Source organism: Quercus robur, chromosome 1 (assembly GCF_932294415.1).
Source record: "Quercus robur chromosome 1, dhQueRobu3.1, whole genome shotgun sequence".
Lineage (NCBI taxonomy): Eukaryota > Viridiplantae > Streptophyta > Magnoliopsida > Fagales > Fagaceae > Quercus > Quercus robur.
Genome location: NC_065534.1, coordinates 44,504,881 through 44,521,100, shown reverse-complemented (window position 1 = coordinate 44,521,100; position 16,220 = coordinate 44,504,881). Strand labels below are relative to the sequence as shown.

Genomic DNA, 16,220 nt, shown 5'->3' with positions numbered 1-16,220 from the left:
AAAACATGAACTAGGGTTTTAAATAGATACCCACACATCAATTTAACCAAATACCCAAAACAAAACCAAATCTAACTCAAATACCTTAATAAAAAATATAACCCAAAAAGTTAAATAAAAAAAGAATCCAGCCAAACTACAAAAAACTAATCATAATTAATGCACAAACTGAAAAGTAAAGAAAAAACTAACCGGTAGAGAAATTGACAGACGTTATCTAATTGCAAACTACGGATACATGGGCAATGGAAGTTTTTTATTTTTTATTTTTCCCTTTTAATCAGGTTGATTGGGATTGAGGCTTTACTTCCAACCGCTTGCTGTTTTAAGTGGGGTTTTTCTTGGCAATATATGGGTAGAGGCTGGGCTGATGGAAAGAGAACTCAATGGTTAGGGTTTTTTATTTTAAGAAAGATAAAGAACGGTTGAATTTGTCGAAGGAAAAGGAGAATAGGAACATAAGAGACTGTGTGTCTGCAGTTCTGGTGGTCGGAGTATGGCGAGGGGACTGGCGAAGGCAGGATCACCTCCCTCTTTTTTTGTTTCTTTCACCGTGTCTTCATCGCCTCTCTCTCTTCCTGTTTCTTTCTCCGTGTCTTCATAGCCTCTCTCTCGATTTGATCACCTCTGTATTTCTATTTATTTGTACTCTTTAATTTTAACCGGTTATTTTTTGTTACTTATAATGAGAGGATTTTGAACGGTGTTGTAGCATTACCAAACAATGTAATTTATCACTTTTTAACTTAAATGTGGCTGAATTTTAGATAGCCTTTTTTCCTAACATGGTAGTACCTCCTTAAAGGCTTTTGCTTTTATATATAGTATTAGATTGGCTAATCCTTTGACGAAACACACTTTACTTGTAATTGGGTAGATCTAGGATGGTTTAGTACTTCAAGGAACAAGAATTCAAGTCTAGTATTGAAGCCATGCAAGTCTATCCAAGAAACAAGTGAAGAAGTTCTATTCGTTAAAGCTCAACAGATAACTCGACAGATAATATCTATCGAGGTTTGATGCTTGTGCTCGACAACTGCTCGACAGAAACAGTATCTATCGAGAATTACAAAATTCAGATTTCCAGATCTGTTTTTTCATGCATATCCAAGTTATTTGTGTAGGGTTTCTTTTCTTACAACCCTAGACATATATAAGGATTATTTTAAGGGCCGTCAAAGGTGATGTAAACTAATGCAACTCAATGCAAATTGTGATTGGAGACAGAATTTTCCCTAGTTCATCATATTCTTTGTAGAAGCTACTGCGTCTTTGCGCCAAGAGTTTTGTAACCAAGGAGCTTCTTGATCTTCATCGTTTGGATAAACCGAAGAACTTTGCAGCCAACATCTTCCTCAAGTTGGTGTGTTAGTCACATACTTGGATCTGTGCATCAATTGGTTAGTCACGTATTTAGATTCGTGCATCAATTGGTTAGTCACATTCTAGGAGTCATGCATTGAAAGGAGAGATTGTCACTACGTTATTACAAGTCCAATTGGTTATTGGGGTAAGGGTTCAATTGTAGGTTGGTATTAGGTACTAGGATTCTTTTTACTTGTAACCGCTTGTTTTGATAATAGTGGATTCTCAAGAGTGGTGACCTTAAATTTACCTGATGGAGTTTTGCCTCGATGGTTTTCCCATTCGTAAACAAATCACCCATGTCAAATTTATTTTCCACTGTATTTAACTTAGTTGGTGATTTTTTTGTGCTACCACGCTTATTGCATGTAATTGAATCTAATTAATTAACTTGGCTAATTAATTGATTAATTTACCAAAGAGGTCAATACATTCTTGACCTATCACAGGCAACTACTGATGAAATAGAAGAAGATCCGTGTGAGAGCAATGTTCATCTTCAACCACTCCATGCGAATCTGAGGCTCATCAGCAAGGCCAAAATATTGTTGCCTCACTAGAGTAAGGGGATAGCGAATGCCCAAGAGCTCGCTCGTAATAGCAAAATATACTGGATCAATTGGGACCAAATACCCACCAAATCTAAGGCCCAGAATAGCCGTCCAATCGAGGGGAAGGATTGCGTACTCCCCACAACTTAAATGAAAGGTTCCAGTTTCTGCATGGAATCACTGCAACAAAGTCTCCGGTATTGCATGCCTCATAGAGTAAGGGGAATCCTCAAGAACTCCTTAAATCCCTACTCAATAAAAAATCCAAGATAGTGCGCGTTCGTCTCAGAGTCATATAGAAAAAGGAGGAATGAAGACCAAGCTCCTTAACCGTGAATCTTCTCACCAGCCTGGGCTTGAAATCAGAAAAGCTACTAATTAGCATGCATATCTACACATTTAGATTTGACAATTGAAAGAGAAAGAAGGAACATACCTGAGCCTTCCGAATCTAAGCGAAATGATGCCTCTTCTGACCATGCTGAAGATAAGTGTCAGCTATACTATCATCGATTTCTCCAGTATAATTCTCAACCTCGGACAAACCTGGAGAAAACCTCGGTTTATGATTGCGGTGCCCTGGTGTGCCTAGACTTGCCCCGGCCCTATCATTGGCCTCCAAGTCAGCATCTACATCAAACATGAGCTCCACATCCAACTCCTCACCCCTTGGGCCTCCTCCCTCCTCAATCCGAGGGAACTGTGAAGAACTGCCACCTAAACCAATGTGGGATTGAGACAAAGCACTAGCTATCTCCATAGAACACTGACTCCTAGTACGATGTGCTATACGAATGCCTCCAGAAGGCACAAGGTCATCACCACCTCGTTAGAAGAGCCTCTAAAGATTCTACACTACTTTCAACTCGAGAAGGAACAAATTCAAGATTGGTTAGTAAGACCAAAACAACTGGCAATGCAAGTAACCAAGTAAGTATGTCTAACCCTACTGCCTAACACATGTCATGCATGTCCATACCAAAATATCATGGTTTCTCAAAAATATTAGTTTTCCAAGACACCTCTCCTCAAGGATTCAATTCATCCGCGTAAGATTAATCCTATCTCTTTTTATCTCAAAATATTAGAGTTTTCAAAATACCTCTCTCTCAGGATTCGATTCGACCGCGTTTGTTTAATCCTATCTCTTTTTATCTCAAAATATTAGATTTTTCAAAATACCTCTCTCAGGATTCAATTCGGCCATGCTTGTTTAATCCTATCTATTTTTATCTCAAAATATCAGGATTTTCTAAATACCTCTCTCTCAAATTCAATTCATCCATTCTCATTTAATCCTATCTATCTTTTCAAGATTCAATTCGACCGGGTTCATTTAATCTCATGCAGATTCAATTCAGCCATGCTCGTTTAATCCTATCTATCCTTTCAAGATTCAATTTGACCATGCTCGTTTAATCTCACGCGGATTCAATTCAGCCATGCTCGTTTAATCCTATCTATCCTTTCGAGATGCAATTCAACCATGCTTGTTGAATCCAATCTATCTTTTCAAGATTCAATTCAACTATGCTTGTTTAATCTCACGGATTCAAGGCGACCATGCTCGTTTAATCTTATCTATCTTTTCGAGATTCAATTTGACCATGCTCATTTAATCTAATGTGGATTCAATTTGGCCATGCTCGTTTAATCATATCTATCTTTTCAAGATTCAATTCGACCGTGTTCGTTTAATCTCACACAGATTCAATTCGGCCATGCTCGTTTAATCCTATCTATCCTTTCGAGATTCAATTCGACCATGCTTGTTTAATCCAATCTATCATTTCAATATTAAATTGACCGTGCTCATTTAATACGTGGATTCAAGTTGGCCATGCTCATTTAATGCAATCTATCTTTTTGAGATTCAATTCAAATGTGCTCATTTAATCTCACACCAATTCAATTTGGCCATGCTCATTTAATCCTATCTATCTTTTCGAGATTCAATTCGACCGTGCTTGTTTAATCTCACTCGGATTCAATCCGACCATGCTTGTTTATTCCTATATATCTTCTTTGAGATTCAATTCGACCGTGCTCGTTTAATCTAATGCGGATTCAATTCGGCCATGCTCGTTTAATCCTATCTATCTTTTTCAAGATTCAATTCAACCGTGCTCGATTAATCTCACGCAGATTCAATTCATCCATGACTGTTTAATCCTACCTTTTTCGAAAAATAATCTCACTCAAAATCATATTGTTTTCACATTTTCAATCCTCTCAAAAATTTTCATCCTTATTATGCATAGTCTCTCATTTTTACCTAGCTTTTCTTTTAGTTTCGTTAGCATTTCATCCTTTTCCATAGCATCTAACATATGAAAGTTTTCCTATGCTACCTAAACATGTGAACATATATATTTTCCAACATCACCATGGCATAAATGATGAAAACAGAAAAGCATATTCACAAAAATACCAAAAATAAAATAAGTGCTAGCATGCTTTCCTACTTGCTTGGATACTAACAAACTTGCAAAAAAATAAAGAAAGAGAAAATGGACACTGACCTTAAGTGCAGAACTGGAGACTGAAGTTGTAGACTGAAGCTGAAAACTAGCCCCACTAGACCGCGACTTACTCTAGAGAACTTTTTAGAAGTGAGAATTTAGAGAAATGATGTTAGAAGAGAAAACATTCCATCTGGTCTTGGTGTAAATCCCACACTTTACACCCACTAATAATAACAAGCCGCATCAGCATTTCACTGGACAATGAAATAAATCTCTCACACACAATCACTCTTCCTAAAACCCAATTTCACAAAAATCCAAAAGCCTAACTTCCACACATAACTGAGAACCAATTCCTTCAACCTCTAACCACAAGAGACACCACCAAAGTGTAAAAAAACATACAAAAAAAAAAAACTTTGTAAGATTGGTTTGGTGGTTTCTTTTTGTAAGATTTGTTGGTGTGGATTTGTTTATTGTCTAGATGGTTGATTCAAGAGAAACCCATGTTTAATCACTCATTTTTCTTCATAACTATTTGTTATTTTGCCTATATGCCAACTTAAGTGAGTAAAAGAGGGGTGTGGCAAGTGGAAGATGTGAAAGGAAAAAGAGAAATTTAAGATCTTTAGATCTGTTGAGTTTTAGTTGTCTTGGGATGGAAATTTTTGGGTCTCATCCATTGGATTTATGGGTCGCTGTTGCTAGAATGGGGGGAGGAAAACGGAGCAACGACAGTTGTTGGTGGTCCATACATTTGAAGGAATTTTTTTTAGTATCCTCTCAACTAGGCACTTGCAAAGTTGTATCAGTTTCACTGTTTGGTTTGTGGGTTGCAGTTGTCAAAATAAGGGGCAAATCGGAGCAGTGGTGTGGTGGCCATTACTAGTGGTTTGTGAAAGGGAGTATGGATGAGAGAGGTGTTAATGGCAGGATTTAAATGAGTAGTTAATAGGTGTGGCTAGTTGTATTAATGTTTTAGTAAAATGTTGTTGTGGAGCTCTTTTATGGGAGGGAGTAAACCTCTTGCTTTATGCCACATCTAGACACAATTTACACTCATGTTAGAATGGACAAAATGGAGCATCAATGGCCCTTTTTAGGGCCCTATCTGGACCAGGCTACCCAGCGCAACTACAAGTGTTAGGACATATGTGAATCATGTTAAGAACATATGTCAATAAAGAATTGACTAATCCTTTGACAAAACACACTTTACTTGTAATTGGGTAGATCTAGGATGTGTTTAATACTTCAAGGAAAAATGTTTCAAGTTCAAGTGTTAAAGCCATGCAAATCTATCCAAGAATCATGTGAAGAAGTACTGAATTTTAAAGCTCGATAGCTAGTATCTATTGAGATTTAAAAGGCTGTTTAAGATGCTCGACAGCTGCTCAATAGTAGGGTATCTGTCGAGGTGTATGAAAATTAGTTTTTCAGATCTGATTTCACTCCAATTTGTGAATAGATGTTTGGGCTTTCTTTTCTCACAACACTAAACATATATAAGGATTGTTTTAAGGGCCATCACAGCGGATGCAACTCAATGCAAAATTTGTTCACAAGCATATTGTGAATCGGAGACATGTGCCCTAGTTTATTTTTCTATTTAAGAAACTGCTGTGTTTGTACACTGTAGGGTTTTGTAACCAAGGAGCTTCGTGATCTTCATTGTGTTGATGAACTGAAGAACTTTGCAACCAACATCTTTCTCAAGTTGGTGAGTAAGCCACGTACTGGGATCCACGCATCAAATTGGTTAGTCATGTACTGGGAGCCGTGCATTGAAAGGAGAGATTGTCACTATAGAAAAAGTCCAATTGGGTATTGGGGTAAGGGTTCAACTGTAGGTCGGTATAAGGTAGTGGGATTCCTTTACTTGTAATCGCTTGTTGAGATAATAGTGGATTCTCAGGAGTGGTGACCTTAAAATCACCCAGTTTTTGCTGTGTAGATTTTCCCCATTTGTAAACAAATCACCGTGTCAATTTTATTTTTCGCTGAATTTTAACTAGTTGGTGATTTGTTTATGCTACCATGCTTATTGCATGCTAATTGAATTGATTAATTAACTTGGCTAATTAATTGGTTAATCTATCAAGTGGTATCAGAGTAGGCACACTCTGATTAGGTTTTAATCTTTTTGTGTGATCCATTTGACCCCTATTTGTCATAGATAGAGGATAGTCTCTTATTATACCTCCTTTATTTGATGGCACTAACTATGCATACAGAAAAATATACATGAGAGCTTTCTTGTAGTCATTAGATGAAAAAGTGTGGCAAGCTGTGGAGATAGGCTGGACCAAGCCATAGGAAGCGCTGGCCAATTGGGATGACACTAAGATTAAGGCAGAAAACTTCAACAGCGGGGCAATGAATGCGTTATTCAGTGCGTTCACGAATGAGGAGTTCAAGAATATATCCTTTACTGAAACTGCGAAGAAAGCATGGACCATCTTCTAGACAACCTATAAAGGAACCAAGGCTATCAAGGATTCAAAGCTTTAGAGGCTTACCACGAGCTTTGAAGGGATTAAGATGAAGGAGGATGAGTCATTTAATGAGTTCTATGCCAAGCTCAAGGACATAGTGAACTCAGCCTTGAATCTTGGGGAAACCATTCCCAAACCCAAGATTGTTAGAAAGGTGCTTAGATCTCTACCCGAGAGATTTCATGCCAAGATCACCATGATTGAGGAATCAAAGGATATTGATAAAATTCCTTTGACAATGCTGGTTGGAAATCTGCAAGCCTATGAGTTGGGTTTGACAAGGATTGGGAAATATAGCAAGGGAAAGAGCATGGCATTGAAGGCCAAGAACAGTGACACTGATGAGTCTTTATACGATGAAGATTCTAAGATGAAATCCTATATCACCTTACAATTCAAAAAATTTATGAAGAATGCTAATGCTAAAGGATTTGACAAAGACCACAAGCAGTCCAGCTCATCTCAGTTCAAGAACCAAGACAAAGAAAAGAAGGATGATAGGGATGGCGGTCAGTACACTGTTCCCTCAAGACCAAAATGCTTTGGGTGTCAAGGCTTCGGTCACATGAAACAAGAGTGCCCTACGTATCTCAAGACCATTGGGAAGAGCAAGGCACTTGCTGCTATCTTGAGTGACACCGAGCCTGAAGATGGTTTTGACAATGAGGATGATGGAATCCTAAATACCTTCACTGCCACTGTAAATCCTACTGAGGGGATTATTGAAGATGTGGATGAAGAAGAGGACTTTGCGGAGTCTAAATTTGAGAAGATGGATGAGTAAGATGACATCCACACAGCTTATGCAAAATTATACAAGGTGTTAGAAAAACAGGAGAAGTTGTACTGGTTGGCCACCAAGAAGCTCAGTGAAGTGGAGCTTGAACAAGAAGAAATCTCCATGAAGTTTGATGAAGCCAATCAGACCATTGGAGCACTGAGATTTGAGAATAACTTCTTGGCTGAGAAGACCAAGAAGCTTGAGGCAGAATTGTCCCAAGTCAAAGCTCAGCTGGAGAGAACTTCAAGTGCAAAGGTTGACGAGATGCTTAGTCTTCAGAAATTTGCCTCCAATTGAATCAGTTTAGGCCATTATTTCTCTTCTCCTAGGGCTTTCATGGCTATTGCCTTAGTTGAGTCAAAAGATGATTTGAGCAATTTAGTTGATGAACTTGGTAATATTTCTGAGGATGAGGAAATTGAAGAATCCGAAGATGAAGATGTATGCCAAAATAAAGGGGAGAACAACCTTCAAGAAGCCTATGATTCTCTACTGGAAGATCAAGTCAAAGCTCAGCTGGAGAGAACTTCAAGTGCAAAGGTTGACGAGATGCTTAGTCTTCAGAAATTTGCCTCCAATTGAATCAGTTTAGGCCATTATTTCTCTTCTCCTAGGGCTTTCATGGCTATTGCCTTAGTTGAGTCAAAAGATGATTTGAGCAATTTAGTTGATGAACTTGGTAATATTTCTGAGGATGAGGAAATTGAAGAATCCGAAGATGAAGATGTATGCCAAAATAAAGGGGAGAACAACCTTCAAGAAGCCTATGATTCTCTACTGGAAGATTGTGGCAAATACGCCAAAGTTGCTAACCTTGTTGTGAAAAAGATGAAAAAGGTTAAAGAAGAACATAAGGGTATACTTGTGCAACCTAAGGAATCAAAGTGTGAAGAAGAAAGACTCAAAGGAGAGGTGGTTGTAGCTTATTCTAAGATCAAGTTTCTTGAACTTGAAATCATTCAAACAAATGTCAAGGTTGAGCGCATATCTACCAAGAAACTTGACAATGTGCGATCTTCTTAGAAATCTTCACATGATAAGACCAATTTGGGTTATACCGGAGAAAGAAATTCTAGCAGTGAACCCTAGAAGGAATACGGTTTGTATTAGCCAAGAATGATGAGAAACTTAAAGAAGTGAAGCTTAAGATTGAGAGCCCTGCTATAGTTAAGAGGACCGTTGGTGCAAAACCAAAGAAAAAAGGGAAGTCATTACCCAAAAATCAAAAGGGGCCTCAAGTAAAGCATTTGTGTCATCATTGTGGCGCACAAGGACACACAAGGACGAATTGTTTCAAGCTTCATGAACTCAAAAAGGCTGATTCGATGCGTGGTCAAGAAACTTCAAGGAGAAGACTAAGGGGAGCACAAGCTAAGGGAAATAGTGAAGGACATCTCATTGGCAATGTGATGGAAATGCTGAAAAACATATCCCTATGCCTTGCTAGCTTTACTCCGAGGTTTGAAATTTATGTTGGTCGTACCCCGCCATCTAAGGCTTTCACCCAAAACACTCGTAAAGTGTGGGTGCAGAAGGGTACTTATGCATGAGCTCTTCCTATGTCCATGCATTAATACTTCTAATGTTTAGGGTCATAGGTTCATGCATCATGTCATGCATTGCTTCCGGTTTATAGCATGTCGCTTTTACAAGTTTTGTTTTATACTTGTTTTTGTTGATCTTATTTTACTTGTTATGTTTTTTAGTGTGTTCAAAAATTTAGAAACCCATAAGAATTGAAAAATCTTCAAAAAGTTTGATTGCTTGTATTGTGTATATCACATGTGAGTTTGGCCTAGTACCTTCGTACTAATGGTGTAGTGAATTTACGAGCTTAACTTCATATATGCACATATATCTTTGTGGGAAAAATCTTGAAAACTATGGGTGACTATTGTAAATAGATCTTCAAGCTTGTCATGAATGATTGGTCAATAGTCTTGATGGTCTTGATACTTGCATAGACTTGTACCTATATATCTTCCCACCTTTATTTTTTCTGTTCTTGCAATAGAGCTTACCAAATGTAAATCTCAAAATGAAAAAGAGATTATGAGCTGCAAAAGCCTGTCACACATCCTAGTATTTGAATAGGAAAAAGGGAAAGCGACTCTTGTATTGAAATGTATGGTGCTCAAAAAGCCAAAGGCTAACTCTCAATGTTGAAATATCAAAAATTTCAAGCACCGATCTCAAAAAGAGATGTATTATCCAAAAAGGATCAAATGTTATGATTTATGCAAAAGCCAAATGAAAAGCTTCTAAGTTTTGTAATCATTTTCTTGTGGGAGGTCATATATGTTCATTTCTATAATTGAGATAGTCCACTTGACTGAGTACCAGTTGTGTATGACTTGATTGAATTGATCATTAAAGCTTCACTCTGGTCTAAGGACTATTCCACATTTGGTACCCACCCACAACACATAAGACTTTGATTCAATTAATGCTTCTCTCATTTGTGTGATTGTACATGTTCAAATGTGATGTGTATGCTCAATCACTTGCCAATCAAACCCAAAAAGATTTTTAAGTGTTTTATATGTTTTTGAAAGTGATTTTATACTTTCGTGCTTTTAGTTTTTGTTCAAAATGTATTTTTGTGTTTTTCTTCAAAAATTGGTTCAGAGGTTGTTTCGCAAGAAGCTCGCGACTTAAAGCTTCCCGCGAAAAGTGCTTAAGGGAAATTAAAAAGTCACATTTTCATACAGAGAATCTCGCTACTGCCTCGCAAGTATTTCGCGGCTAAACTCTTCTCGCGAAATGTTTTTAGGCAAAAAATGGAAATTTTTCAATTTTATACCGACTGTCTCGTGACTGTTTTGCGACTAAAAGCTTCTTGCGAAAGCTTTAGTGTGTCTCATGACTAATATTGCGACTGCCTAACCCGCGAAAAACGCGTGTTTTCAGTTTTTATGTAGTAGATGTGACAGTTTTTCAAACACTTGGTTTTTCCCTCGCATTGCCTCTCTCGAACCCCCCCCCCCCAACCCAAAATCAATTTTCACTCAAACCCCATCATTTTCAAGCAAAAATCTCTACAAAATCTCTTCAAGGTATGTTTTCCTAAACATTTTTTTTTTTCGTTTTTGTCTTATAGATTATGCAGATTTTAACTTAGGGTTTTGAAATTTGGGGATTTTCAAAAAAGGGGTTGGGGTTCTTATTTTTGTGAAAAAATTTTCAAAATTTTGATTGGGCTGAGTCCCATTTGCTATGTTTGTATCTATGTTGGCCCCATGAGGCATTCTAATCATGTATTGAGGCAAATTTCATCATGTTCATGCATTTTTCATAGGTGTTGTGTTTTGTTGCATGTTAGGTGTTTGATAGAATGTCCTAGTGACATTCTTGTGTTGAATTGGACTCAAGTAAGTCCCTATGCTTGGGTTTAATCTTGATTGACCATGTTTTTAACATGTTTTGGTCAATGAATGTGTGTTCTACACATTTTGCCCAAGTTGTGCCTCAATGCCATACCATGCACACACTAGGCATCCTCTAGGCACACCCCATGCACCTCCTGCTGCACTCACTTGCATTAGCACATGCATAGCATAGACACACATGCACAGTCATGTACTTCATGCATTATGCTTCTATTTACATGTTTTAACATTTATTGCATGATATTTTAAATTTGTTTGCTCTGTTTTTGAGTTGGTTATACTATGTTTTAAGTTGTTTTACTTTTGTTTTGGAACTAACTTGAATCTAATCAAGTTGTGTGTTTTGTTTTGTGTTTGTGCACCTGTTTCTTTTCTTTGTTCTCTGTGTAAATGTACAGATGTCTCTGTTTAAAAGCTCAGCTGTGAAAGGAGGCAGCAGCAAAGGGAAAGAGCCGGTGATTGATGTTGATGACCCTTCACCGAGGTCAAAGAGGACACGTTTTTCAACAAGAGTGTATGACCCTGACTTATTCAAATCTTATACTGCATTTCAGACCTATACGAACTACTTTCAAGATTCTCCATTGCTGGTTGAAAGGGTCGTTGATCAACCATCTCTCCTAGACACCAATATTCTCATATGGTTTGCCACTAAGGATTGGAACTTTCTTCTCTCAAATCTTAAGGATGCATACGAAAACTTGGTGATATAATTTTATGCCAATGCCATTGTTGAAGGAGAGGAAATCAAGTGTTGGGTGAGAGGAAAGCAGTTCTCAGTTACACCCGTCTACTTGGCCGAAATTCTACACATCAACAGGCCAATATTACCTATCCTACTAGTATATGATGAACTGAATCCGGATGAGGAGGTTCTTCGAGAAGCTTTAGGAGCTAATTTGGAATTCTCCTCCAATGGGAAATCAATAAGTGTGGCATCTCTTTCTCCCAAATTAAGGCAACTCACAATAATCATGTTTAACAACCTCTATCCTCTGTCCAACATCGGTTACATGAATCTCGGTCGAGCATTATTTTTGCATGATCTAATCACTAACGTGGAGATTGATGTGTGCTCTCATATTTTCCACATTGTGGCAAAAACGGTTAACCAGACTGCTTCAAGGAATTGTATTCCTTTCTGTCGCATTATCTCAAGGATTTTGAAGCTTAAAGGTATGCATCCATCAAAAGATGAGCGCCCATATCCAAGGCCAAGTCCAATTAATATCTGCACTCTCCATGCAAGCATGAGTCACACCAAGAAGAATACCAAGCAAGAAAGTCATGCTACTCAGGAAAGCTCAAGCTCTACCTCCCATGTTTATGATGAATAGCTAGACAACATCATGGCTACTCTCCAAGAGATCACTACCAAAATATCCGGACTAGCTACCATCATGCACTCCCAACACATTCATTTCGACACCAACTTCACATCTCTCCAGATTTAAATGGACCAAATTCAGAGGAAGTTAGAGGAACATAAAGACTAGCTATTCCATGACAAAAAGGGGGAGATGGTGTCGTTGATAGGGGGAGTGTAGTGATAGGGGGAGGAGAAGCTAGTAACTGTTGTTTGGTTTATTGTTTTTATTGCTTTCATTTAAAGCTTTAGTACTCTGCTTTTAATTTCAGTTTATATTTAGTAGTTGTGTTTATCTCAATGCTTTGTAGCATTTTTTTGTTCTTTTAAGATATTGCTAATATGTCTTAAGTACCTCACACTTGTACCCTAGTAGGATCTTGTATCCTAAATGCATATACTTCATGTATTTTGCATTGGTTATGTGTTGGACATGTAATTGATCATTGTGGTTGGTCTTCATTACATTGCATGTCTAGATGAGCATTTACTAGTTAAATGTTCATTGCAGTCATTCTTTAATGATTGTTCTTGTATGATCAAGATATGCTTACATGTTTTATAGTGTTTACAAACTTGATCGCATTTTACTTGCTCATGTACGTACCGTGTATTCAACTTGTCATACACTTAATGAAAGTTTTGTTTGTGTGCAAGTGTTTCAGGTTACAGGTATATACGTGCAAGTACTTCACAACTTCTAGATTAGAGGTGAGTGAGTTTTGCCACTATTCTCACACTCACGTTTAAGTCTAGAGTCTGTTTTAGGGGTTTTGTCAAGGAATAGCCAAAGGGGGAGATTGTAAAGTTGTAATTTACAACTATATGTTTTGTTGGCTTTAATTTCGTGCAAAATTTGATTGTAATTTTATTCAATCTTTTGTACCCTATATTTATTATGGGATTTAAGTGAAAGGGTTGTGTGATAGAGAGAGAGTGTGTGTGAAGACTCAAGCAATTGAAAATAGAAGAGTTTTTGCGGGTAGCTCGCAACTAAGCATCCTGCAAAATGATGCATGTGCCCTACACATGACTGGAATGCGAATAGTCAGGACAAATGGAGACTACTGTGTTTTGCGAGTAGCTCGCGGGTAAGGCCTTCCCGCGAGACACTCGCGAAACATTCTGTTTTGACAGACTGTGCTATCTGATACACACTTTCTGTACCCACACTATATATACCCACATTACCCACAAAATTTGAGGAGTGCTTTAAAGAGAAAACCCTAGCCACAAACCTTGAGAGTTAGAGATTGCCATACCCACATTTCTCTACAGAATTGCTTGTGGATTTTCCTCAACTCCTACCTCTCCATTTCCATACCATAGAGAGGTTGATAGCACAAACACTTACCACACCCTTTCAGAGTGTTTAGTGAGGTTTTGGTGCTGCTGGGAAGCATTGGAAGAAGCCAAGGATGGGAGATGCAACATGAAGCTTGCTGCGGGATCCGGAGAGCTAGACAAGACACGGTTCCGAGAAGCCTTGTTGGAGTAGAAGCTTGGAGGGTCTCTTGCTAACCAATGTATCCCAATTGATTTTCTAGTGGATCGATTACCGCTTGGAGGGCAGCAGAGAGGTTTTTTGCCGAGTTCTTCGGTTTCCTCTTCTATAACACATCAGCGTGTTATCTTGTGTTTACATTCTTCTTCCCTACTCTTTTACCTTTCATTTTACTGCTATGTTATAATGTTTATGGGTCAGAGTAGCTTGTTTGTTTATCCACTCACATTTACTCTATTATGCATTTAGTATTAGCTAAAGTAAAATCAATCGAGCCGTAACTTTAATTTGGGGGTCTAAATAGCTCTTGTGTTTTCACACATTTTCAAGCATTCAGGTGCCATATTGTCCAAACAGTCATCGCAAATAGTTCTGGTTAGCCATGGTTATCAAGGATCAATGAAAGCAATTCTTGGAAGTTCACAAAATCGGACCTGTTTCGTTGACCCCAACCTGACAACTCTGACCAAACCTGATCCAATTCTGTGCACGACCATAGTGCATGTAAGCCAGATTCTTCCTTAACAGAGCATCGATCACATAGCATGGGGATAGGGATGGAGCGTCGTCTCAAATTAACCTTGGTTGGAATGGAATCTTTGCATGCCCTCCACATGAAGTTCTTTATTTTATTCGTGACCTTTAGCCTCCAAACCTTTTTCCAGAAGCTTGTATCAAGTTGTACATCAGTAGAAGGAGGGCCATTATGTAACTCCTCGAGAAACCTATACCCAGATTTATAGGTGTAGTTCCTATGTTGAGTAAATGGCCAAAACATCTCATCTGCACAAGCTATCTGAGCCAAAGGAATTCTTTTTATCAAGGCAGCTTCATTTGGGGAGAATAAACCATCAATCATACTTGAATTCCAAGACTGTGTGTCAGCATCAATCAATAAGTCCACCATTGCATTTTCCATAGACTCAAAAGGAGAAGAAATTCGAGTTGGATATTTGGTTGGCAGCCAATTGTGCTACCAAATTTTAACCGAGTAGCCATCACCTATACTCCACCTCACACCTTTCTTAATCACCTCCCTACCATAGAGAATTCTCTTCCACGCATATGATGCCCCACTTGATTCCATAGCTTCTATGATTGAGCAATTTGGAAAGAACCTGGCCTTGAAAAATTTGTAAAAGAGTGAATTTTTCTCATGTAATAACCTCCATGCTTGCATGGCTAAGAGGGAGTCATTGTAGAGGGCTAAATCACAAAAGTCCAAATCCCCAACCATCTTGGATTTTGTCATATCATCCCACTTGAGCCAATGAATTTTCCGTGAGTCTCCAGGTTGCCCCCACCAAAACCTTCTTATCAATACATTGATCTCATTGTACAGCCTAATAGGTAGTTTGAAACATCCTATTGCATAAGCAGGTATTGCTTGAATAACCGACTTTATCAAAACCTCCCTTCCTGCTTATGATAATAGTTTTCCTTCCCACCCTTACAACTTCCTCCACACCCTTTCTTTTATGTAATTGAAGCTAGCCTTTTTATGTCTCCCAATCAAAGAGGGGAGACCCAAATACTTCTCATAATTATGCTCCTCTTGGACCCCCCAAATATTTTTAATAATCTGCCTTGATCCTTCATCAACTATTCCACTAAAAAAGAGTGTTGTTTTGTCCCTATTCACCTTTTGACCAGACACATTCTCATAATTGAAAAGTAGGTCCATCACCTTGTCACACTCCCTAGGGGTTGCTCTGCAAAACAAAAGGCTATCATCTGCAAAAAATAGGTGAGTGAGTTTAGGCCCTCGTGTACAAAGTGCAAAGCCAGTAATGTCACCACTATTTGCATCTTGTTGGATGAGACCATGTAGCCCCCTCGTGCAAAGAAGAAATAGAAAGGAGGAGAGGGGGTCTCCTTGTCTAATCCCTCTTAACGGAGTAATAAGCCCTTTAGGTTCACCATTGACCAACATAGAATAAGTCACAGTTTTTACACAAGTCATAATCAATCCCACCCATCTTTCATTAAAGCCCATCTTCATCATCAATTTTTCCAAAAAATTCCATTCAACTTGATCATAAGCTTTACTCATGTCCAGTTTCAAGGCCATGTAACATGAGGAGCCAGATTTATAATTTTTCATGCAATGTAATGTTTCAAAGACAATCAAGATATATGCATAATAAGACGGTCATTGACAAAGGCAGATTGGTGTTTGGTGATTATTGAAGGGAGCAATTTTTTAATCAATTGGCCAAGACTTGGAAAATAATTTGTAAAGGACATTACACAGGCTAATGGGGGGATAATCAGTTACATATTTTGGGTCTTTTTTCTTGGGAA

The 16,220-nt window shown here is 38.2% G+C and overlaps 1 protein-coding gene across 1 annotated transcript; it reads right to left on the bottom strand.

Moving 5' to 3' along the window:
* Positions 1 to 15,366: 15,366 nt before the first annotated feature.
* Positions 15,367 to 15,987, bottom strand: LOC126712506 (uncharacterized mitochondrial protein AtMg01250-like). The gene has a single exon (XM_050411852.1). It carries the CDS (start codon positions 15,985 to 15,987, stop codon positions 15,367 to 15,369), a length of 621 nt encoding a protein of 206 aa, XP_050267809.1.
* Between the last annotated feature and the right edge of the window lie 233 nt (positions 15,988 to 16,220).